The 27,638-nt window shown below is 36.8% G+C and overlaps 1 protein-coding gene across 1 annotated transcript in view; it reads right to left on the reverse strand.

The window, feature by feature from the left end:
- Nucleotides 1–329: 329 nt before the first annotated feature.
- Nucleotides 330–27,638, reverse strand: part of dmrt1 (doublesex and mab-3 related transcription factor 1) — a gene marked incomplete at both ends in the record, with an annotated part of 28,593 nt that continues 1,284 nt past the window's right edge. Inside the window, 3 exons of the mRNA XM_084412811.1 lie at nucleotides 330–451; nucleotides 14,127–14,271; nucleotides 24,302–24,459. Coding sequence (XP_084268937.1) covers nucleotides 330–451; nucleotides 14,127–14,271; nucleotides 24,302–24,459 — 425 coding nt within the window. The remainder of the gene's footprint in view (nucleotides 452–14,126; nucleotides 14,272–24,301; nucleotides 24,460–27,638) is intronic.

Raw genomic sequence — 27,638 nt, forward strand, 5'->3', positions numbered from 1 at the left:
GGCTCTGCCGTTTCTTTCAATGGCGCTCTGCTAGAAAGCGAAAGTGACTCATTTTAGTCTTAAAAATCTGCAGCATCAAAGTGAACAAACTGAAGCTATCAAACTGTGTGAAACGTGGTAAACGGCATTTCTGATCATCACTGAGAAACTGATTTCTGTGTCTATAAAAATATGAAAGAATTACCCTAACAAAGTTGAATAACACCACATTGATCAACCTGATCAGTGTTAACATTAAAATGTTGAACAATAAGGTAGGATTTGGTTACAGAATCATTACATTTTTAGACAAAAAAAATTCAAGTTGTTGTAAAAGGGAGATGGGTGTTTTACTTGGTTGCCCCATCTATGATGGAGTCGACGGAGAAGGTCCCGGACTCTGAGCTGCTCTCACACTCCAGCTTGTTCTCGGTGTTGATCATTGAGCTGTCTTGAACTCCACTGGAGTAAGCTGAAATAGGATGCATCATGACATCAGATAAACAGTTTTTTGTTTATTATTGAAAACATTTTGTGCCAGAGCATAATCTGGTTATGGGATCTGTGATAAACGACACCCGAAGCATTCGTGTAACGTGAGCTTTTTGGATCCTGACACAGTACAATAGTGCCAGGCAAAGTATCTGGACACTTAAGCCACACTTAAAGATGTTTGAATGTCTTTGCATTAGAAACAAAATATAAAGCCAAGTAACATTTGTCAGAAATGTGAACAATCATCAACATATGATATATTGTTCAAGAACAAGACAAAAACCTCTGATAGGTTACCATCAGTGTAACCGTGAACTTGTAAGAGTGTTAAGTAACTTGAGGGTAAATGATTGAAACGTTTGGGATCAGTAAGATTTTCACCAAGGTTGCATTTACTTGATCAAAAATACAGTAAAACAATAATATTGCGAAATATTATTACAATTGTAAAATATAATTTATTCCTGTGACGACAAAGCTGGATTTTCTGTGGCCATTATCATCAATGTTGAAAGCAGTTGTGCTGCTTAATATGTTTGTAAAAACAGGATTCTTTGATGAATAGAAAATTCTGAATTCTTTTGTAATAATGTAAATCTTTACTGTCACTTTTGATCAAATGAATGCATGGATAAAAGTATTCATAAAAAAAAAAAAAATCTTACCCACCCCAAACATTTGACTGGAAGTGTGCATAGAATAACCATCACTTTGAAAGCAGATGTAAAGAAATGACACATATTTCTAAGAGTAATTTAAGTATTTTGGGGGGAAATTGCATTTAAAATCTCATCAACTTACTGTAACTACAAAAAAAAAGAAAAAGCGAACAAGCTGAATCTTGCACAGAACACAGTGTTAGAAACAATGCTGTCGAAGTATTTCTGATCTCGAGTTTATCAGCTTCTCCAGTCAAACCAAACAGCATTAATTAGCAGTGCTGTCAGCTCTCAACATTACAACAAAGTAAAGACAGTGGTGCCTTTTATAAATCTCACACTGCAGCAAGTTCTGGCTACTTTGGCAAACTCACTCAAGCTGAAGATACGCGTATTGAACCAATCAGACTGCTGAGTTTGCACACGGCTATTGAGTGCAGGACGAGTCTGTACTGTGCTGACCTTCTCCAGTGTCTGTGCGTAGACCGATAGCTAAAATAGCAGCATTCATATAAATCTGAATTAAGACTAAAAACTACCATTAGAATCACATGCTCTGTTCAACATTAAATAAACCCTGACAGTTATTATGTTTCAGTTTTAACCCAAAGACCAAATCATCTGCTTAAATAAATGACTATGTAAATGTAAAACCGAAACACTAGCAGCACAAACGTTATAGTTCCCTATAAAAATGGATGGTACTTTGTGCATTGAGCCAGGTCAGCTCTCATCTCAATGTGCATATGAAGCAAATACATTACAGTCTCTACAGATTCTATCAAAATTACGAGTGTCGGGAGGGGCAACGCACACAAATCCTGTTCAGCTGCTTTCCTGACCTTCATAACCCGAGAAAAGCAGCATAAAGGCTCTTACTGTGGCTCTCATCCCGTCCTGCCCTCCCTCTTTTTCATCTGCGCTGCTCTGGCGTGGAGGTAATTAAGGGCCGCTGGCGAAAAGGAGTAATTTTTCTCTTCATTAACTTCCTGATTGGTTTCAGGCTACAAAACTTTGCGCTCCGCCTGCAGTTTGTCACCAATTCCAAACTGGCCAATCGTTAATACTAATGTTTGTGTAGCTAAACTGCACCGGCGCTCTCTGTACAACAATAATACACGAGTGAGGGTGAAAGAGGAGGGGCTGGAATTAGCCGTGGCTGTGTTAATTCTGAGGGAGTTCATCAGGGGGAAATCTATGGTGTAATTAAAGGGAAGATCTCGCGGGTGAGTGGACAGGTCGTTTGTGGGGACGGTAAATCAGCAGTGGGGCTGTTCGGCGAGCGGACATGTTCTGTGTCACAGCTTCGTTGCCTTTGATTATCATTGTATTAGCGCTTAATATAGACTAATGTTAGATCAGCAGTAAACGCTCTGTAATACAGACAATCAGGCCTTTAAATACGCAGATAAAACCTAAGTAAATGGAGTTTGTGTACTTTTAATATACAGTGCATCTTCACTACGGTTTTATGACTTTGAAAAATTCTATCTCAGAAAAAGTTGAATTTTTAACACTAAATTTGACCTAGCCTATCCTGGTTTGCTGGTTTTGGAGGGATTTACAGCGAAAACCAGCTTAAACTGAAGTGGGTTCTTTAAGAAGGGAACACATTGGATAAGAATGAAATTTATGAAACTTTCACAAAGTTGCCAAACAAGAAGTTTCCTACACTCTGGCAGTGACACAAGTATTGCAAAAAACACACAAAAAAACACACGCGTCTGTCAAGTGTAAACCAGTATTGAAACAAGAGAGGATTTAATTTCTGTACGCTGTTCAAAAAGAGCTTATTCTCCCATCTGAACTTTTGCCCTATTCACCCTTGTTCGGCTGACTATCTTAGATTTCCAAACTATTAAACAGTCTTTGTGTGGTTTAACAAAAGGAAGCTTTTTTTTTTTTTTAGAAAAAGAGCATGAAAAGGGGAGGGGAAATAGTGAAAGAAGCTCAATCATTTCTGGCAGTTTGGAAAAGGTGAACAAAAGCCCAGATGTGAGAGAAGATGGTAATTCAGGGTTGATCTATTGTGGATAAGCTTTTTCCTCTGCAACTCATATACTGCCAGCACTGGGCCATGAGGGTCCATAATGCCTTCACTTAGACAAACACACAGAGTTGCATAAAGATAACGCACACAGGCGGGTGCACACGCACACACACATGTACATGCTCGAACGTGTATACAGATGCTCTCATACACACATGCTTACAGCCATTAAAATTAAGAATAAATGTCACTGTATCAGTCTAAAGCTCAGTGCACATTTGCTCAACATAGGTTATAGGCTGATATTAGAGGTCGGTAGGTAGTTGAGATTTTAATGCTATGTCAGCAGCTGAGGCTTTTTATTAAAGTAATAAATAATAATAAATAGATAAGACAGATTAAAATTACACAGAGTGTTATAAATGTACATATGAAAACAATTATAAAATGTTTTCTGGTAAGATCTTATTAAACAAGTCCTTAAAGGGTTAGTTCACCCAAAAATGAAAATTCTGTCAGTAATTACTCACCCTCATGTTGTTCCAACCCCGTAAGACCTTCGTTCATCTTCATAACACAAATTAAGATATTTTTGATTAAATCTGAGAGCTGGATCACTCCTCCATAGGCTTCTAAGGCATTATAACTTGCTGGCCCAGAAAGGTTATTAAAGAGATCGTTAATATAGTCCAAGTGACTACAGTGGCTCAATCTTAAGTTTATAAAGCGACGAGAATACTTTTTGTGCGCAAAAAAACACAAAAATAACGACTTTATTCCACTATTCATTTTCTTCTCTCTGGGCCTCGAGTTTTTTCACATAGTATAACAGCGCAGCGCTTCTATGTTGTACGTCACACGCATCACACACATGACCAGCGTCGGCCAATAGTGAGCCTACGTGTGACATACAACACAGAAGCGCTGCGCTGTTTTACTACGTGAAAAGACTCGAGGCCCAGAGAGAAGGAAATGAATAGTGGAATAAAGTCGTTATTTTTGGGGGTTTTTGCGCACAAAAAGTATTCTCGTCGCTTTATAACCTTAAGATTGAGCCACTGTAGTCACTTGGACTATATTAACGATGTCTTTAATACATTTTCTGGGCCAGCAAGTTATAATGCCTTAGAAGCCTATGGAGGAGTGATCCAGCTCCCAGATTTAATCAAAAATATTTTAATTTGTGTTATGAAGATGAACGGGGTTGGAACAACATGTGAAAATGAATTTTCATTTTTGGGTGAACTAACCCTTTAAGAGAGCATACTATGTGAAATTGCTATCTTCCATTAACAGCAGAGTTGCCCAACATGTTTAAGAGACAGGGAGGCTGATATTAATTCAATTTATGAATATTAGTGGATATTGGATTTTAATTGTACATGCTCGTTTATCCCTTTTTTCATTTTACAAATCATATGCCAATCTCAAAATGAATGTTAATTTTATACATAATAGTAAATATTAAACAATTGATTTTAGATTTTTATTTTGGCAAAACAGTACAGAATAGAGTGGTGCAGGGATGACGTCAGAATCCGGAAGATCAATTCGGTTCCTTCAAGATTTTCCTATGGGCTTTTATAATGGGGTTTTTCAATTTATGAGTAAAATAAAGCCTGTGGTAAACAACTGTGGCAAACTTGACAATACTTTAACGTTTTGTTCTACAGCGTACACTGCATACTCTCATACCCTTCTTATCTAGCTACTTATTAGAAACATACATTTTCAAATATAAACAGAACTGTTTTAAAATTCATGTTTTCAGTGTCTGTAATTTACATTGGACACTTTTTATTTTATTTTATATCGTCAAGTTATGTTTACCAAGCACAGGCTTTATTTTACTCATAAATTGAAAAACCCCATTATAAAACCCTATAGAAAAATGACAAAGGAACCAGCGGCGAATTAGACTTCCAGGGTTTGATGTCATCCCTGCATCAGAATTGCAAATTATTGGTTATTAGCTATAAAATTATAGTTTTCAGTTGTAGTATTGGTGGGTTCACTCAGAGCAGAATCAGAATCAATATTTTTTTTTAAGTTTCAGTTCTGTGTTCCTTCTGTAACATTACAGTTCTTAAAACAGTTTGATTAGAAAAAGTTAATGTAATTTTTATTTATTTTTTGCCTATACCAGAACTTGAATAGAACATTATACTAAATAGCTTCATACTAGAGTTTGTGACCAAACCTCGTAACTCCTACGGATCCTCAAACTGTCTGCAAAACCTCATTCAGGAGCTCCACCCGCCTTAGTCGTGAATGAAGTTGCACACATTTTGGAGACTGTCTCTGCTTGTTTGCAGTGCAAGGGTAAAATTAAGAACTGGTTCTTTGAATAAGTACCGTTCCTTAAACCGGTTTGGATCTAAGCTCCCAATTTACCCCAAAGTTGAACCATATTGTCGTTCACTTGTATGTAGTTCATTCGTTCACCCCACCAAATTTGAACACTTTCACACTAACCAAAAGGACCAAACTCTGACATCAAACAAACTCTGTTCAGAACCAAAAGCTGTGAAAGCACCCTCAGAGACAAACACACGTCCATACGACATGACTTGGCTGAAGATGTGCTGGGGGAAGATGGAGTTCCCTCAAGGAATGACATGCACGTCTCTCTCAATCATTAGAGCTGTGGCAGGACTTAATGGCGCAGAAAACACAGGCCTACAGCACGGAGGCGGCACTTTAAACAGCTGCTGACTCCTCAAAGAGTGAACAGCCGTGGCTGCTGCAGAGAGACGGATGCTGTTCTCGGAGTCAAGTGCTCACTCACAATCACATTGGCATTGGAGTTTGAAGCACTCAAAGGAGGTGGATGTTGACGTGTTTAACACTTAATGAAAAACATGAGCTTGCACAAGTAAAATTCAAAAGCATTTGAATATTTTTAGGTATAATATTTCAGAGCACCTTCAGATTTTTTTTTCTGATGAACTTAATACTGAACATTAGATATTGTAACTAGGTTATACTTTTTTTTTTTTTTAACACCACATCTAACAGAATGCAACTATTATGAAGAAAATGTCTGTGATGTAGCCTGTGCAAAACTCACCCGTACAATGATAAGGTGTTGTGGGCGGTATGATTCAAGTCATGCAGGACAAGTTACGCACCAATGTGTAAAATCCAAACCTGAAGTATGAAAAACTAACTTCACCAAGCAAGACTAAATACTAAGGTATTTTTTATATATATAAAACAAATCTGGTTGCACTATTATATTAGGTGTCTTTAACTACTATGTACTTACATAAAGAGTAATTGTTAGGTTCAATGCACTTATTGTGTTCATGTTGTATTGCAAAACACTTGCTGCTATTGAGGTGGGATACAGGTAAGGTTAGGGACAGGTTTGGTGGTATGGGGAGGTGTAAGGAAAGGGACACTAGTGTAATTATAGAAGTAATTACAGAAATAAATTACAGCAGTAATTACATGCAGGTATTTTGTCCAATGTAATGACATGTATACAGTAAGTGCATTGTATAAAACGATTAAGGTAACACTTTATCTTTAGAGTTTCATTGTTACATGTGACTATGTGTTAAATGTAGTTAGTAATATATATAAATTATGCATAATTACATGCAACTAACCCTAAACCAAACCAAAACCTAATCCTAACCCTATAATAAGTACGTCATGTAGTTACTTAATATAACTCGGTACTTAAATGTATAATTACAGTGTAACAAAGACACCTTCAAATAAAGTGTAAGCATGATTAATTTAAATATTAGTACATAGTAGTTACAGACCCTTAATATAAAGTGGGACCAAAATTCTTTTTGTAAACATTTCTTTATGTGAACTGTCTACTCAAAAAAAAAAAAAAAAAAATTAAGCTGTTTTCAATGTTGTTGATAAGAAATATTTGTGCACCAAATCGCCATTAGAATCATTAGGATCATGTGACACTGAAGACTAAAGTAATGGCTGCTAAAATTCAGCTCGCATGTGAGCACATCGGACACTTCAGTCCCCATTATTGGACTATTAGAGATCAGCAAGAGTGGCCTGTAACGTCTGACAGGAGGCATCATGCCAGGGTCAGAGGCTAATTAAACACATAAGCACCTCCAGACCTGTATTGTTCCCCAATCTGTCCCTAGTCTCAAAGTGTCTCTGAGAGAATTGACAGGCCCTCCTCCCTGTTAAATCACTGGCACTGATACAGCTCTCCGCCGGCCCTGCAAATGACCTGTCCGTCTCTCCCGGCCCGCGTGCCGATCCGTCGAAACATTATGGATATACTATAATGACTTGAGACACGGGATCGATGATTTGAGGGATTTTGTGTTATTATCCTTAAAGGAGAGAAAATAATCACAAGTGAGAAATAAGCGGTGCAGGCATCAGTTAGCAAGGCTCTGAGGGAGACTGAAGCCCCCCTGGGTGAAATAAACAACCTAATAGATTCAGTTGTATTCACGATGTTACGGCAGGGGTTAGAAGTTGAATAAAAACCAAATTTAGAAAACAATCTGCTCAAGAATGAATGTCCACCTTCCATTAGTAAGCAAAAATAATGAAGTGCTACTACAAATGACTAAATAATTTAAATCTGTGTAGAAAAGGAACCAGTGACTATGAGCTAAAGACTCAAAATATGCCTAAAATATAGATTTGCTTTCTTAATAGCTACCGATTCCCATAAAATAAAGCGCTCTGCAGCAACTATGAACACATATTTTCTTTAAGCTGTGAAATTTTAAAAAACATTTTATTTGACAATAAAATAAAGTAATCAAATAACTACTACTACTACTAAAAAATTATGTGGTGGCAAAGCTTCATTTTCAGCTATCATTACTTCAGTCTTCAATGTCACATGTTTCTTCAGAAATCATTCTAATATGGTGCTCAGGAAACATTTCCATTGTTGAATACAGTTTTGCTGGTTAATAACATTGAGGAAACCGTGATACATTTGTTTCAGGATTCCTTTGATGAATGGAAAGTTTAAAAGAGCAGCATTTATTTAGAATATAAATCTGTTGTAACATTAGTAAATGTCTTTACTGTCACTCTTGAATCCTTTAAAAATATATATCTTTTGAATGGTAGAGTATAAAGTGAGATCTTTCCTTAACACAGACCGTCTCCTGAGGAGGACAGTGTGCTAAAGAGAGCAGAACCTTTGGCTGCAGTCATTATCCATTTTATCTCTTCAGTGCCTCAGGCAAGTGTTAATGGAAATGTTGTACAACACATTACGACAGTGCTTGAGCCTGGAGCAGCCAATTACACTGGTATTTAACCGATCCATAGAGAGAAAAGACAGAGCATTTAGCATCAGCACTGGAGAAGGGAAGACAGCATGACACGGAGGAGTAACTGACTGTGTGGTTAAATAACACTCCAGCCAGAGATTTTGCCTGCAGGCCACTGATTTACCATCTGATTTACCTGACAGAGACACATCCGACTTTACCAGTTCCTTTGAAAGTTTTTGAAATGTATTATGTGGCACATTAGCCATCCTTATCATCTGTACTACTCACATACGATCCAGATTACAAAAGCTATCAAGTGTTTTTGTTTTGCGTGTAAAAGGTGAAAAAGAGAAAACTGCCAATTGTAAGCGGGTAAATATAGAGAGTACAACAGTATAAGCTGTCATGCAACTGGCATCACACAACATTCAATCATAATCAACCCCAAATTTAGTGTATGCAACTTCTTGTGAACTCATGACCTATATGTAACCCTAGCCAGGCTAGCGAAACTGTGTAACAAACAAATAAAGGGACACATGTAACAGCACTTAACCTCGAGGGCACAGGCTGTGCCAGAGTTCTATGAATGTCCCAAAGAGGAATAATGCGAACAGGATGGATTAAAGGTTAAAAAAAAGCTCCACAGCCTCTCTGTCAGATGAGAAGTTACACCTCTTCCTGCTCAAGCGCTACCTTTCAATTATGCTTGAAGCTGGGAGGGAATCATTATTCCCCTTTGTTATTCTGCATTGAAAGAGAATGAATGGGCTCTTTGGTTGCTCCTATGAGATTTTGTTGTTTTCCTGGAACTTTTTACAGGGGGTCTGACGCCTCTGAAAGTGATATAACATTCTGACCGAGAAGAATTGCATCCATTAAATTTGTGGTTTGTAAACGGCATCAGACCGATCGATATATGTCTAAAGCACAGTACATATGATTCGATGTGACTGGAATGTGTAATTAATTACCTATAAACAAAGCCCTTCACCATATTTGTATTCAAATAAAAAGCATTGCTGATGGACAGCAACAAAAATTGTTTTACTTATTAGAAAAAAGTACTGTGGCAGAAACATGGTGTACAGTGATGTATGAGATAACAATACCATTGTACTATTTAAAAAAATATGTAATAGACCTGAATGAATACCATACTATATTTACAGGATACTAAATGGTATAGTATTTCAAAGAATAGCATAACATTAGCTTGGTCCAAGCTAAATAAAACATTACCATAGAACCATATCCAAAAAAGAAAATAAATTAATAATGTGTATAGTGTTACTTTTAGAAAAGGCGTGTGCACTACGAAACAATATCTTTAGAATATTGTATTCTGAAAGCCACGTATTCTCTTCTAGAGCTGGGTGGTATGTACAATATATTGATAGGCCAATATTTTTTATTAACGATTTAGGATGGGCATTACTGTTTATATCGACATACAGTAGATTGATATTAAGAGGTCATCTGAAAAATAGCAGAGGGCACAGGGTGACCTGTTGTGGGGAAAGTGCATAATCCAATTTGTCCTAAACATGAGACATGCTTTATATTAAAGGCTTCAAAATAACTCGTAAGATATAGCCTAGTTAACATGTATAGTTTAAAGTGGCTTGCTCTGTTAGATGGTCTGGCAGGTACTTGTGCTGTTTAATGCATTTGAGATTTAAGCTATGTATGCACTAAGGAAAACACCACATTTAAAAGTTACTTTTTCCATCTGTAAATGTTAGAAAGTCTTGCAAATATATCCATTTTGCTGTCAGGAGTGGACGAGCCTTATGCTTAAACGAGTCTCCGCTAAACTTCACAGACTTCAGTGATCGAGCGGCGCTGCACACATGCGCATCAGACAGATAGAGCACAATAGAAGAGGAGAGCCATAATTTTGACGAAATATTTGTAGTTGGACATTAAATGTGTCATATATGTAGAACCTTAAACCTACAATTAAGTGTATTGTTATGATAACTGTAAAGTGTAATGGGGTAATCAAATGTGGGCTAAGTTACTAAGCTCAGATAAGTGAATGTGTGTTCCTCTTACAGTTAACATTTAGTCTGTGCTTTCGGTTTTACTTATTTTCATTTTTAATTTAGTGAATTTAACTTTAATGCTTTAAAAAGCATTATTTTTGTTTTTAGATTGTAATGTTGTTGTTACAATGTTAGAATGTAATGTGGGTTTAACCACTTTTTTTGCACATATAGCATAGCCTACGTGGTTATATTCGCTATATTTGTTTTCATAACCTTCAATATGAACATCGTTTGTAGGACAACATTAGGCAGGATATAAAATAACCTTTTTTTTTTTAAATAAACACAGATTTGTTTTTAATCCAAAATAGAAAAAAGTAAAAAAAAATACAGAGATATAATTTTTTGGCCATATTGCCCAGCAATATTCTCTTCAAATATGGTTGCTGGCAAACAGAAAGCCCCCTGTCCACTTTCTCCAAAACCGTAAACTAGGCCCAGACCGCAAACAAAACTAACTTTGAATCTTCCAATAATAAACGGTGACAAAGAAAAAACAAAGCATGAGAAAAAATGGTAAAACCCATAGACTGTCTCGTATAACACTGAAATTCCAACATAACTCACAGCGGGCACATCATCTCACGGGCTGGGACGGCTGCCGCGGGTGGGGGCGGATGCGGGCGGAGGTAAGGCTGCCCTGCCGGGTGATGGAGTGCAGTGTCACCTCCGGCCCAGGCAATTTATGGCGGAGCGCTGCTGACGAGCTCCCAGCAGTAAAGAGCGCACAGGGGCGTATTTCACAGCGAGCTGAGCTTTATGAAGAACACTTCGACGCCCCGGCAGGCCGCCGCTCGTGACGGATGGAGAAAGACGCATGACAAGCTTCATCATTGTTTGTAAATCTTAACTTGTTCCCGCTCACTAACCCCAGAGGCAATTTTCCAAAGACAGCTGTGGGGGCCGCTCGGAAAGGACAGCGTCGCACTCCTGAAGGTTATTTGGCCTCATATTTGGCCAACTGATTACCCCAGCGCTAGGGAAAATAAATACATGCCGCACAAGCACTGGAGCCACAGAAACAGTACAGAGGACTCAAGAGAAAACCAGGCGCCTTTGTATCTTACTGTAAAGCTACTTTGAAAATAATTAAACTTGAATGCTTGTCATTTACGGAGTTGCCTCTTTTTTAATCTCTCTTGACAGTACAAGTAGTAATACCTCAAAGTCCTCTATAGTTACCAGAAAACAACAATGCTGGGAACAGCTAATCAGGTCTGATTGTAGAAGTTGTGATTGTGAATATGACACAATAAAACACTATGAGATGTTTGGGGATCTGAATGAAGAGGGAGTGCAAACCCCATCAAACTCAGGCCACACTAGTCTGGATGGTCACTCGTGTCATCTAGTTTCTTCCTAACCAAAGGGTTCGAACAGGTTGAGTCTTGAATAAAACATTTTTTTAAGTTGTAACTGTAGTAGTTGATTAGCCTAGTTTAATTCACTCACACACACAAAATGCCATCTATGCTGACTTAAGTTCATTACGGCAGAGGTTTTCAAACTTTTGGATGCCAAAGACCCCCCAAATACATATGATGATCCCCTTCTGAGAGACCCACTTCAAGAAAAAAGACAGCTAGCTATATATTTGCATGTACAGTATACTCATTTACAGTATACATTCACCTAAAGGATTATTAGGAACACCTGTTCAATTTCTCATTAATGCAATTATCTAATCAACCAATCACATGGCAGTTGCTTCAATGCATTTAGGGGTGTGGTCCTGGTCAAGAATCTCCTGAACTCCAAACTGAATGTCAGAATGGGAAAGAAAGGTGATTTAAGCTATTTTGAGCGTGGCATGGTTGTTGGTGTCAGACGGGCCGGTCTGAGTATTTCACAATCTGCTCAGTTACTGGGATTTTCACGCACAACCATTTCTAGGGTTTACAAAGAATGGTGTGAAAAGGGAAAAACATCCAGTATACGGCAGTCCTGTGGGCGAAAATGCCTTGTTGATGCTAGAGGTCAGAGGAGAATGGGCTGACTGATTCAAGCTGATTGAAGAGCAACTTTGACTGAAATAACCACTCGTTACAACCGAGGTATGCAGCAAAGCATTTGTGAAGCCACAACACGCACAACCTTGAGGCGGATGGGCTACAACAGCAGAAGACCCCACCGGGTACCACTCATCTCCACTACAAATAGGAAAAAGAGGCTACAATTTGCACGAGCTCACCAAAATTGGACAGTTGAAGACTGGAAAAATGTTGCCTGGTCTGATGAGTCTCGATTTCTGTTGAGACATTCAGATGGTAGAGTCAGAATTTGGCGTAAACAGAATGAGAACATGGATCCATCATGCCTTGTTACCACTGTGCAGGCTGGTGGTGGTGGTGTAATGGTGTGGGGGATGTTTTCTTGGCACACTTTAGGCCCCTTAGTGCCAATTGGGCATCGTTTAAATGCCACGGCCTACCTGAGCATTGTTTCTGACCATGTCCATCCCTTTATGACCACCATGTACCCATCCTCTGATGGCTACTTCCAGCAGGATAATGCACCATGTCACAAAGCTCGAATCATTTCAAATTGGTTGACAATGAGTTCACTGTACTAAAATGGCCCCCACAGTCACCAGATCTCAACCCAATAGAGCATCTTTGGGATGTGGTGGAACGGGAGCTTCGTGCCCTGGATGTGCATCCCACAAATCTCCATCAACTGCAAGATGCTATCCTATCAATATGGGCCAACATTTCTAAAGAATGCTTTCAGCACCTTGTTGAATCAATGCCACATAGAATTAAGGCAGTTCTGAAGGCGAAAGGGGGTCAAACACAGTATTAGTATGGTGTTCCTAATAATCCTTTAGGTGAGTGTACGTGTGAGAATAATAAATGTGTTATGAAGACATGTTGCTCGCAATTAATTAATTGGCTTTTATGTTTTTATTGTACTGAAACAAATTAATAATGAGATAACTTGCAGTTATTACATTCTGTTGATCGCCCTCACGTCTTTAAACACATTTAATTCATATTAAAATGATTAAAAAACCCTGCATTACGGAATCATATAAATAGTAGGAACACGTGTAATAGATCACAGACCCTTCAATGCTGGGCTCTGAGTAAGGGTGTTTTGGAGATTGGGACCACCCAACTTGGAGTGTTTTGTGTTGTAATGGAACATAACACCCCCCGCAGTGATAGTGGGGGTGACAGGCACCCACATGTTGAAACCACTGGAAATCAGCATGTAAAAATCATTAACAGCCAGGGCAGGTGGCAAGCTTGGAGGCATACGGGAATGGTGGATCACAGAAACTCCATAATCATACTCACACTGACGGTGAGAGCTAAAATGTCCTTCAACACTAAATTAGTGGAGAATGGTGCAGAGTAAGCCATACATTGTTTCTAAAAAAGACAATCTAGTTTAAGTTTTGCTACATAGCTTTACAGAGTAAAAGGCACAGGAAATTTTAATATAAAATACAATTTATGATATCTATGTTCTAAGACTGAAGCGCTTAGCACATGGTCCTTGTCTCTTTAAATCTGAAGTCACCAGAACAAATGATGCTCATAAAAGTTTTACCTTTGAATTTATTTATTTTTATAAATTTTACAGCGCCCTTGACTCAGAGTATGAACCTCCCTCAGATGTACTTGCTCACACTGTTGATAATCTCTGGATAAAAGTTTATGGCCCAAAGAAGCATGTGTGTGTGTGTGTGTGTGTGTGTGTGCGTGTGACTGACCTACTGCTTTGGGCTCAGGGCAGGTGCTGGGTGGGACACATGCAGCCATGTCGATCCCCTGACTCAGGTAAGATGAATAGTAGGGGTGTGTGCGGTACTGGGGGGGCACATTATGGCTGGACAGGCGGCCATTTCCATTGGGCATCTGTCTCAGAAGGGATTTGATTTTGGGGCAGGTGGAAAATAAAGAAGAAGAGTTAAGTCAGCACATAAAGAGTCAGATGGTGTGAATAGTCAAGTATCAAAAGACACAAGATCACTTTTTAAAAGTTGCAGGTGCAGACATTCACATTGTATAATTGCTCATCAATGTTTTACATCATAATTTGTAAAACATGTCAAAGTTAGCTCGCATGGAACACAGAGCAATGTTAAACAATAGGATAGCAACAAAGATTTTGCGAGTCAGTTCACTTGGCTACAAAATGGCATCATACAAATTGCTTTTTTAATTCTAATCATGCTAAAAATAAAAACTTTTTTTTTTTTACTTTTTTTTAAAGATTTAAAAATACATTAATATTTTTATTCAGCAAGGATACAGTTTCTGACATTTCTATTCATCAAAGAATCCTGAAAGAAATGTATCATGGCTTCCACAAAAAAATATTAGGCAGCACAACTGGTTTCAACATTTATAGTAGGGCTGGGAATTTGAAACAAATTTTTTCCACAGTAATCACATCAAAATATAACAACAAACAACAACAAAAAAAAATGTTTTTGTCACATAGGATGCTGCACAACAGAAGTGTAAACATTTAAACCATGGATGAAAACATATCATCTTGGTTGTATGATATTCCTTATAAATAATATTATTATTATTATTATTATTATTATTACTTTGAAGAGTACTTTTTAGCATACAGTAGTGATATATTTCTGTAATAATTTCTTGGTTAAACCAAACTTTTATTTTGAAGGTTTGTCGTTAAGATCTTTCAGTTTTAGTTTCAGTTCCAGTTTGTATTTGAAGGTAGTTTTTTCTCAAATTAAATAGTGAAAAGCTTGTGAAGTGACTCTCAAAGCAGCTCTGGAGATGAAGCTCATGTTCTCATGTCCTCAAATATTGAGACGGCAGACGCTAAAAACACTGTGAGCATCACGTGTTTGAGTGTGTGTATCAGACAAAATCACGCCGTTCATTCACACAGAGAGACACAGAAATCACTTTTTAGAAACATGCACTTACTGGCTGTTGTCGCATTTATTTCTGCTGTGTGATAGGCTGTTAGATGAATTCATATTGAGTAAAAATGTCCAGAGCTTATCATCGTTGATAGTATGATAGTGTTTTTTTTTTGCAAAGCCCTAAAATTAATAATAACAATTGTTTCTTGAATAGCAAATCAGCATCAGCAAGGATCATGTGACACTGAAGACTAGGGTTGGGAATCGGATACTTGATAAAAAAAAAAAAAATCAAACTTCGATTAGGCTTATCGATTCCTGTGTGCCAATTTTAATGTGGTTTTAAACCATTCAAGCACAAGACGACGAGAAAGAGAACTCAGTTTGGTACTTAAGTGAACATGAACAGTTGAGAAAGAAAACGCATGTGTAACAGTATACTGGATCCGTGCATTCGGTCTTAAAGTGACAGCAGCCTATTAAACATGTCTGTCCAATCACTGATCTTGACTAACTTTAATCTTGAATAACTTTGCTCATTTGTGTTAATTTGTGCTATTGCCAATTTGCTTATTTGTTCTTATTGTATTACTGACATTATACTTGTATTTAAAAATGTTTGAAATTATATTAGTCTAGTTGTTCATTGGGCTGCTGATTTTTGTTCATGGTATACAGCTGCAACAGAATGTTTTGCAAAAAGACAGAATAAATATCAAAATGTATGACCTTTTTTTTTTTTATCATTTTGGAATCGAAACTGGGAATCGATAAGAATCTGAATCACTAAAATTCAAACGATACCAAACCCTACTGAAGACTGGAGTAATGGCTGCAGAAAATGCAGCTTTGCCATCACAGGAATAAATCATTTTTTCAAATATTAAAAAATATTTACTAATAATTTGTAATATTTCACAATATTACTGTTTTTGCAGTATTTTTGAATAAATATATGCAACCTTGGTGAGCATAAGAGAGCAAAAAAGAAAAACAACTTGCAAAAAAAACATTGACCCCAAACTTTTGAACAGTAGTGTATTTGCATGTTGGCCCAGTTAATGTGCATGCACACTGTAAAGCAAATAGACTAGGCAGTGCCATGACTAATAAGGCAACTAGCTTTCTTAAAGGAGAACTCCGGTCAATTTTAACATTGAGCTCATTTTTTTGTACATTTGGAGTGCTGTCAGTACAGAGAACAACGACAAAAATCAGTGTTGCCTACAACGTGTTATCCTCTTTTTAAAATGTGCACCCTGTTGACTTCAATGGGGCAAGTTTTAAACCTGCTTTTAGCCTCTTAACATCCTTGATGTGTCATTACAAGTGCACAGGTCATGTGAGTGATTCCTTCGGAGTGAACGCGGCTGAATCTGACTGCAGTAGATGTGAAAGATATTATGTTTATTCCATAGATATCATAGATAAACGCTAGATGTCTTATGGCGCAGTCACTTCCGGCATCATCGTTCGGCCATCTTGTCACAGTGCTCTGTGCATTAAGGTGAATGATCAGCACGCACACAAATCCTCTTATCTCGCTGAAATCTTGACGGATTTACAAACGGTTTGGTTTCTTACAAACGTTATTAACGTGGCTATAATTCCGAATGCTTGAACATGTATGTTATAATTTTTCATATGTATGCAGTGTCATAACTACATCTCTGACATTTATAACAAACCAAACCGTTTGAAAATCGGTAGAAAAATGAGCAAGTTATGGTTATTTAAAAGTACATGCACCATTGAAGTAGTGAGCGAGTACACTGTGGCAAGATGGCCGCCACGTGCGGACGTCGACCTCCATTAGCCAGCAATGCGCACGAGACATCTAGCCTTTATATATGATATCTATGGTTTATTCAGCCAGCGCTCATACCTGTATTTACATCCTGTTTTCGGTCGAAGTCCGAAGTAATCGATTGTCGAGTTCATGCGCATAGGTTTAGTACCTATGATCACGCGCGTGAACTCGACAATCGATTACTGTGCGCTGGCTGAATAAACATAATTTTTATTAATATCTTTCACATCTACTGCAGTCAGATTCAGCCGCGTTCACTCCGAAGGAATCACTCACATGACCTGTGCACTTGTAATGACACATCAAGGATTTTAAGAGGCTAAAAGCAGGTTTAAAACTTGCCCCATTGAAGTCAACAGGGTGCAAATTTTAAAAAGAGGATAACACGTTGTAGGCAACACCGATTTTTGTCGTTGTTCTCTGTACTGACAGCACTCCAAATGTACAAAAAAATGAGCTCAATGTTCAAATTGACCAGAGTTCTCCTTTAATTTAAAGGCTGATCCTTTATTGTAGACACCATATTGGGCGTTGTAATTTCTCTCATTCTTTTATACATATTTGGTCCATCTGTATCTGTTTGAACCAGAAGATATACCAAACAATATAGATGGAAACCAGGTACAGTACATGGTTCACCAACAGTGATGGTCCTAACCCGGGTCTTGAGTTCTACTGCACACTGCATGACAATCTCAGAGCACTGAAAACATTTAATAAAACCTTTAGTCCGAGAGGGAGAAAAAAAATGGCCAGTATAAGCTGTGGTTGACCTTCTGCCTAGATTGCTTTATTTCTCCCTCTCTCTTTTTTTCTAAATAAACTGCAACAAACTGCTCTGGCAAGTTTTTCTTCCCTCTTTTGAGAACTTTAAAATAAGCTGTCTACTTGGCAGCACAGAGGCTTTAGGGTGTTTTCAATTTCACTTTTATGGAATTTGATTTCTGTCAGCCAGTAATATGTCACCATTTACTGTTCACCCCATCAACTCTTGACAGGTTTATAAACTGTTATTTAAACAATGTCAGCCTCTTTTATTGCCTATGACAAATATAATACAAATTGAACGTTTTTTTTTTGTTTTTTTTGAGTACCCCACAAATACATGAAATAAAACAAGGTGGAAAAAAGCATGTGCCACAACAAGCAAGAGACAAACACTGTGTTTGTGCCAAAATATTTGCAGTGCTACTCAGCTATTTCCTTGCTTTTCTATGCCACTCTTAACCCACCATAACACTTACATCCAAATAAGTGCAAGTGGAGTAAAATCCATGCATCATTCAACGTCCTTCCCTGTGATTCTGATCTCTATCTCAGGTATGAACATATCTAGACAAAAATCTGGTAACATTGCATTGTGCCTGCTTTAGGACATCTTCAGCAGTTTGAAAGTGCATTGTGATTCCCAATTCATGTAATACAAGAAGTGCTCACAGAAATGACGAACAGGCCTGCTAGCGTTGTTCGATCCAGAGCAGCATCATTAATGAGGGCTGGCTGGAGTCCTTTACCTCCCTGAGTGAGCTCTTATCTGGCACCATCAGCTGTCTGGATCCTCTACGCAACCCTCATATTTTCATTCTCCACCTGCAGTGCAGCGGAGCCCCACTCACTGGAGGTGGGAGAAGGCGGGAGATGGACATACTAAGATAAAAGCCAGATGAGGAGGAATAGCTCCTCGCCCTTATTACTTCCTTCTCAAATTGACCCTAATAAAGATAAAGAGAAGAAGCTATGATGGAAAGTTTCATGGTAAGTTATGATTTTGTATATGTAAGAGAGAATACATGAATGTCCTACAAACAACTCCATACCAACAACTGTGAAGTTTCAGAATTACAAAACACGAACACAAATCTCACACTTCGGTTTCATACTTTGATTTTCCACAATATTTTTCAAGCTAAAAACTCATTCCATTTGACATGACAACCTAAACTAACCTTCGTGTCAAAAAGTCCAATAATCTGATATTTTTATCTTATCGACCTTGACACACAGTATCACGAGTCCTGTCTATATGTCTACATGAGTCCTGTCTGTGATTTCATGTTTTATAGTTTTCTTCCCTCAAAATTGTTTGTAATAAATTTACTTTGATTTGACAGACAAATGTTGTTGAAATATATATATAATTTTTTTTTTTTTTTTTTTTTTATGAAATATAAAAATATTACACCAAACTACTTACTAAAAACAAGTCAAACTACACAGAATTTGAGCCTTTAAATGGGAATCTTCCATTACACTCTCTGGACAGTGAAAGTAATTTAGAAATGGAAAACATCTAGAAATTAGAAAAAAAGCAGTGTTCAAGACACTATCTGTATGAACTACAGTAGTTCCCAAAAGTGATTTCCGGCCTAGGAAAATTGACATCTTCACCCTTTATTGAAATATTATTCAATATTTGTAAAAGATTCTGTTGTGTAGTTGTGCTTGGAGTCAATTGTTTTATTTGTGATAATGCAAAGAAACTAATTTTAATAAATTATTAGCCAGGCTTTCATTCAAAGAAATGCTAAACGCATGCAAAATCGTATTACCATATATCCCAATAGAAAAATGCATCAATATATATTGTGGATAGTGACTATATGTATTGTGCATAGTTCACCCAAAGTGAAAATTTTACAAGTTTACAGAGTTTTAGTGTCAGTACTACTTTAACTACTATATATAATGTTAGATATAATGTATAATAATGCAATGGGGGGGATATTTGTGGGTCCTGATAATGCCTACGTTATTTTAAACATATGTAGTCAGTGACAGAGTGTAAGTGTGTTCGTCTAATATAATTCTGTATTTTTAGCTTCAGAATCATGAACATTTTTATTGTGGTGTCACCATTTACCTGTGCAATGGGTTACCAGCACCAAGTCCAAGCCTCATGTTCACCCCAATGTAAAACCAAATTTAGCAATTTGATCAACAGTACATTTTTTGTTAATCTTTTACCATATGACTTGGAGTATCGCAATAATATCGTATTGTGAGTTCAGTTTCGTGATATATATCGAATCGTGACATGAGGGTATCGTTACACCCCTAGCCACTACTGTACAATTTTAATGCATTTTTTTACATACTGTATATAAATAAAAACAACGCTTGCTAAATGTTAAAGGGTTAGTTCACCCAAAACTGAAATTGTCATAATTTACTCACCTTCATGTCGTTCCAAACCCGTGAGACTTTCGTTCATCTTCAGAACACAAATGAACACAAATTTGAATCTTTGGAACACAATTTTTTTTATGAAATCTGAGAGATTTCTGTCCCTCCATTGACGGTCCACTCAACTACCACTTTGAAGTAAAGAGATCGTAAAACTAATCCATATGAATTAAGTGGTTTAGTCCAAATGTTCTGAAAGGACTTGATCGCTTTATATGATAAACAGATTTAATTTAGTATTTTATTCACATATAAACATTGATCAGCAAACATAAACAGAATCTCAACAGAACCTGCTTGACGCGCGAGAACAAACCTCATTGGTTCTTGCGGAAGCTCAAACGTGCTGCGTAACACACGAAAACCTCATTGGTTCTTGCACGCCAAGCGAACATGCTTGAGCTTCCGTTTACCAACTGTTGATGAACGTTTATATGCGAATAAAAGCCTAAATGAAATCTGTTCAATTCATCTGGATTTGTTTTACAATCTCTTTATGACATTTTTAAATGAAAAAGTGGTAGTTGCGTAGTGTCAATGGAGACAACGATATCGCTCAGATTTCATTAAAATATCTTCATTTATATTTTGAAGATGAACGAAAGTGTTAGGGTTTTGGAATGACATGAGGGTGAGTAAACAATGATAGAATTTTATTTTGTGGGTGAACTAACCTTTTAAATAAATTTATATTTTATTAAAAGCTAAAAACAAACCAATAGCTAATGAAAACTAAAACAATAAAACAAAGACTAAACTAATAGTCTTGCGCTGCATCCGAAACCGAATGCTACCCTACTCTATGCGAAAAAGAGTACGCCAAAAGAGTAGTCCGAATACATAGTATTTGAAAAACAGCAGTCAAAAGTCCCTGGGTGACCTACTATTTCTGCAGAGATTCTGAAGTGCGCGTTCGATGGACAATTTATTATCCCACGAGGCCACGGGAGGGGATTTATGAATGGAAGTGAAGCGACGCAACTTCACTGTCATGTGACAGTAACAACACGGCGGATGTAGTACATCCAAATTTCATTCATACTACCCACATTCATACTATATAGAACATCACGAAGTAAACTCAAATGTAGTACTACTTAGACAGTATGCGATTTCAGACGCAGCGATAGTTTACTAAAAAAACATTATATTTCCTTCACGCATCTTCCAAATAGTCAAATCAGGCAATGTGAGATCAGAATTAAAGTCACTCCCCCTCTACAGAGCTGTGCTTAAACAGCAAAGCTGTATCTTCATATGAGCAATGTCATTAACCTTTGCAATTCAAACCCTGGGACACACTAAGGAGATGGAGGCGGTGACCCTTGAGCAATATGTCGCCATCAGGGACCCAACTGCACAAATATGCTGAAATATGGCCCCATCACTGACGTGTGTATATAACACTCCCTGGAGAAATATAGATTGAATTCACTTCACACTTGAGTAGATCAGATTTGATACAACAGGGATACTTTGCAATATAAATCGGAGTCCATATACACAGGCTGATCTCCATATGAAAGCCATTTTATATCGTGGTATGAAGACACTTTCTTATGGCAGTGAGTCTTGGCTGATTAATAAGGGCTTGTAAAACTGTTGCGATACAATGATGATATATCAAAGTTGAACGGTCCATGACTTTGAGGATGCCCTCAATTTCATGCTGTCCAATTGGATATCTTCAAACAGACATCTTCAAACTTGTGCAGTATAGTCTGACACAGACAATGTCCACACTGGAGAGCTGCTGTCAGGACAGATTCATGTGCCTGGCCTCAGAACTGCACGGTTTGCATCTGGCTAATGGTTTGCATTACAGTACATCTGAATATAATTTGGTGTTAAATCTTCAACCATACAGTTAATATGTTAATGTCTCTATCATTACAAATGGAAACGCCTAGCCCCCGCTAGTCTGCACTATTTCCAGGTCACTAATCAAATAAGCTAATTTGTGATTCCGACCATGTAAATCTTTTGTACAAAAGATCAGATTTCATTGAAGAACAAGATTCTTTTTGGAGCAAAAAGAGGACATACCAAATACTAAGAAATTCAAAATAGTTATGATAATTATATTTTTTTAACATTATAAAATCGTTAAATAATTTGAAAGCATTTTCTCCAGTGTTGTCTCTGACTTTTTGACCCCACTTTGTAAGTACTATACAGTTTACAGTCAGTAATATTTCATGTTTTTGAAAGAAATCTCTTAATCTCACCAAGGCTGCATCTATTTGCTCAAATATATAAAATATAGAGTAAAAACTGTGAAATATTACAATTTAAAATAAGTTTTTTTATTTTAATATTTTAAAATGTAATTTATTCCTGCAATGGCAAGGCTGAATTTACAGCAGTTCAGTGTCACAAGTAATAAGCTGATTTGCTACTAAAGTAACATTTCTTATTAATATCAATGTTGAAAACAGTTGTGCCGCTTAATATTTCTGAGGAAACTGGGATGCAACTTTTTCAGGATTATTTGATGAATAGAAAATTCAAAACAGCATTTATTGGGAATAGAAATAATTTGCTTCAGCATCGCTTTTGATCAATTTAATACATTCTTGCTTTCAAATAAAAAATTATCTTACTGACCCCAAACTTTTGAACAGCACACGTGATAACAAACTAAAAAAAATTATTTCAATGAACGTAAAATTAAGGCAACCAGGTAACTTACTTTTTTACGTTAAACCAACAATAACTTTTTACAGTGTAGTTACACCAGCAATATGTTATATTACATAAAAAAAAATAGTAATGCAACCACTATAAACAGAAGTCATACTTTTAAAAAGATATTTTACTGATAGAATAGTGTCAGTATCTGAGCAGCATGATTAGAAAACTGGAAATGTGTGATTTTGCAGATTAGGATTTTTTAAATACAATATTAAACTAACAAAAACACATTTAGCTGATAAAACAAAAACAGTGACACTAATTGAAAGCACTTCTTATTTACACTGTTTGATATATCAGTTGTCTTGTGATAGTCGTACAATGAGGATAAGGGTTAAAAAACCTCCAATGACAGAATTAGTTGCGGTTCCGGCTAGGGGGAGCGGGGAAATGTAAACAGCCTGTAAGAGGTGTAGCGTGGCATGAAAGCTCCACACCTTCCTGCTGTGTTTGGCCAGTGGTTTGGAACGATGGCACAAGGATTATCACTGTGCACCGAGGACAGAAGCTCACTACGGCCTGCCAACTTCAGCAAGGCAGCCGGGTCCAATGACAGCAGCCCCTATCAACACGGCTGCAACACACTTAATCACCTTATTACCGTGGCCTGGGCTACATGGGACGCAGACTGGGTGAGTGTGGAGGTGTGTGCAACATGCTGGCGTTCACATGGATGTTTGCTAGTGTGCTCGTGTGAGGTACTGTGTGTCTAAAGGGTTGGTTTGAAGATACTATATAGTGGGGTGGGGTGGGGGGGTGGGGTTGAGTTTGGGGTCAGTAGATAAATTCAAAATAAATTTGAGTCGTTTTTGAAAGTACAAACTTAAAATCTGTCATGAACACTTCCTGTTACTTTTACAGTGACGCAACTCTATGGAAAAAAACTGTGACACTTTATGGTAAAGAAATAGCATAGCTAGTGTGTAAAAACTACACTATAACTACTTATATTAAATACTATAAAATATTATGAAGCAAACTTTTTACCTAATGTGAAGCCAGAATAATCAAGATAAATGTAATATTTAGCAGGAGAAGGGCAATGTAAATAATGAATTAAAATAATGCAACAACTTACTGTTTACAAATTTACAGTAAAGGTTCCTGAAATTAAGAGCAAATGGGACCAGGTAGCTTTGTACATTTTAAATAAGTCCATAGTGATTATTAAATAATATTTATATGTATTAAGCTACTGATACTACTACTACTACTAATAATGATAATAAATATGTATCATTTTATTAGCATATAGTAGCATATATTAGTGTAGAATTAATAATGTATAATATTAATTTAAAACCTGAAAGAGCAGTTCAGTTCCACTTGACATGCGAGGAGCACATTTATTCACCTGGTATTGCTGGTAGTTGTACAGGTTGCTATAGTAGGACGTGTACGGTGTGGGCTGGTAGAGGTTGTAATAGGAGGCATCCACCATCAGCTCAGAAGGGCCCTCATTGTGCCCTCTGCTGGGCACTGCAGAGCTCAGAGCCAGCATGGAACGGCTCTCTGAAACATCAGACAATAGGTCAAAATCCATCAGATTCTAATTTTACACCATATACAAAATTGGAAATGATACAGTTTCTATTTTTTTAAATCAACCAACTGAAACGTATTCCTTTAAAGCTATTCTAACATTTAAAAAAAAACACATGCTTGCAAATGTTTGGAGAAAAAAAAGAAAGTTTGCAAGGCATAAAAACATGCATATGATCAACAAATGCTAAATTTAGTAATTATTAGGGGTGTAACAATATATTGTCTCACAATATATCGCAATACAAAAATGCAACAATATGTATCGTGGATAGTGACAATACGTATTGTGCATACAGAAGTTCACCCAAAATAAAAATTACTATGTGAGAAAAAATTCAAGTTGACAGAGTTTCAGTGTCAGTACTACATTAAACTAATATATGATGTTGAATGTAATGTGTAATAATGCAATGGGGGGATATTTGTGGGTCCTGATAAAAAGTGGCCTACATTATTTTAAATATATCTAGCTAGTGACAGAGTGCAAGCATATTTCGTTTAAAATAATTCTGTATTTGTAGCTTTAGAATCATGACTATTTTTATTCTGGTGTCACCATTGTCCTGTGCAAGTCCAAGTCTATTCATTTCCACCCCAATGTAAAACCAAATTTTGCATTTTAATCAACAGTATATTTTTTGTTAATCTTTTACCATATGACTTGGAGTATCACAATAATATAGTATCGTGAGTTCAGTTTCGTGATATATATCGAATCTTGACAATCGTAAAATGTAGAATCTAATAAAACATGCTTCAATGGCAAAGAGTTATGACAAAACTTGTGTGTCATCCAGGAATGGCCTATCCTGCAATGGGTATCACACATTAGGCGTAGTGAGCAGTGAAAAAAATATGCATATGATATACAAACACAAAATTTAGTAATGATTTAAATATTCTTTAGTGATGGTAATGGCACGGATTCACAGTAATATAAAATGCCAGTTCATGAGAAGTTATTGTGTCTGCATGTGTGTTGTGTCATGCGTCACTTTATCTCTGACGACAAATTCTGAAAACCGCCAGTAACTCCTGCTTCATCTTTCAGCAACTCAAGAGGCAGCTGGCTAAATCACAGAGCATAGACAACCTTGACCTGTCTGGTATCCAACTCCTTCCTTAGTCCTATCGGAGAACCAGGAACAGGATGTTTCTCTCACTCATTGAACACAACAGACACAGACATGGTCTGGCACGGCACAATCGCCATCTACGCTGATAGCCTCCCGCGGCCGCCCCCCTTATGAGAATGGATGTGCACCTCACTGACTGTACAGTGTTCTGAGGAGGTTGGCAGAATTGAGAATTATGAGATGGTTACAAGATGTTCATGGTCATGGTTCCTTTAGTTTTTCCTCTGCCACTCACACACAGTGGATAGTTCAGGGGGTCAAGATGTACTTATCTCTTGGTTTTCCCATGGTAAAGTGACAAAGGGCTGATTCACAGAACCCTCCTACAAAGAGTTGAGCTTAGGTCTTATTTTAATAAGAGGGTGTAAATTGATGGACAAATTCAGAAGGTCGTAGTAATGAAACTTCTGATGCTATGCCTCTTAGGCATTCATGATAATATAATTTGATAACATGCCTTTCAAAACACAAATGTTAAATGGTTTTGTTGCATTAAGAGCTTTTACTAAATACAAAGCTCCAAGTAGTGGACATACAAGCCAAGTGAATAGAACTTTAAAAATGACCTTAAATGAAGTTCACTTAAAAATGAAAATTCTGTCATCATTTACTCACCTTCAAGTTGTTTCAAACCTGTATGAATTCATTTCTTCTGCTGAACACAAAAGAAGATATTTTGAAGAATGTCGGTAACCAGACAGTTGATGGACCCCATTGATGTCCATAGTAGGAAAATAAATACTATGGAAGTCAATGGGGTCCATCAACTGTTTGGTTACCGACATTATTCAAAATATCTTCTTTTGTTTTTGTTAACATGATATTGCATGGAAAAATATTTTCTGAGACTTAAAAGGATTTTTTTCCTTTATATTTTTTCTGAACTAGATTTTTGTCTGGCTTAAAGAATCCTGAAATTATATATATAGGGAATAATTGACGACGGGCCGTTTAATTATTAGAAAATAATACACACCCGAGGTAATGTCTGTGGCCACGAAGCCTCGGGTATGTGTTATTTTCTAATGATTAAACGGCCCGTTGTCAAGAATTATTCCACTTATACTACGGTTACCAAACTTCAAGACATTGTTCAGATGTTGTGCTTTAAGACATTAGTCAGGTTTTTGTCCCTAAAACTCTCGTGTGTAGGACAAATAATTCAACAGCCCCATAGTATAAATATACAAATTACTCAAAAATGTAGTGCTCATAGTCATATGAGATTAGGGAAGACATTTCTGCTGTAGTTAAAATTTCTCAGGGTCATTTTTTTTTGTCAATTTAATTTACCTTTACCTAACTATGGTACTATTTGACTACAAAAATCTACTGAACATTTATGCCATTATTTACCAGAGAGAGAAAAAGAAGATAGCGTTTAACATGTTGAAACTGTAATGAAACCGAAAGTACATACAATGTAATATTAAAAAATAACAAAAACATTGTTTAAATGTACAATAAATTAGCAATGACATGAATGCAGTTCCATAAAATTACAACAAATACAGTAAGTCAAAAAAAAGTTCAGTAAAATATATTTTAAAAAAAATGTTTTCGTTCAATATCATGTTAACCATCAATTTTAAGGTTCTATTCACTTAGCTTGCATGTCCACTACTTGGAGCTTTGTTTTCAGTAAAACCATTAAACATTTTTGTCTTTTGAAAGGCATTTTATCAAATTATATTATCATGAGAGCCTTATAAAGTATTTTTTTTTAAAGTATACCGTCAGAAGTTTCATTACTACGACCTTTTTCATTCTCATCATTTGTCTACCTTCTGCAAAATGTTCATAGTTTTAACAAAAAATATTAAAATAAAAATTGCATGTAATTTGTATTTAGTACTCCCCTCAATAAGCCATTTCACACAAAATTACCCAGTTCAAAAGTTTACATGCGCTGCAACTTCCATCGTTTTGTTCAAATTAATAACATTTAGCAGATTCTGCAAGGTGTTTGCAAACTTTTGACCGCAACTGTAGCATGACAACTTGCCCCAA

Source organism: Rutilus rutilus, assembly GCF_951802725.1.
Source record: "Rutilus rutilus genome assembly, chromosome: 7".
NCBI classification, from domain to species: Eukaryota; Metazoa; Chordata; class Actinopteri; order Cypriniformes; family Leuciscidae; genus Rutilus; species Rutilus rutilus.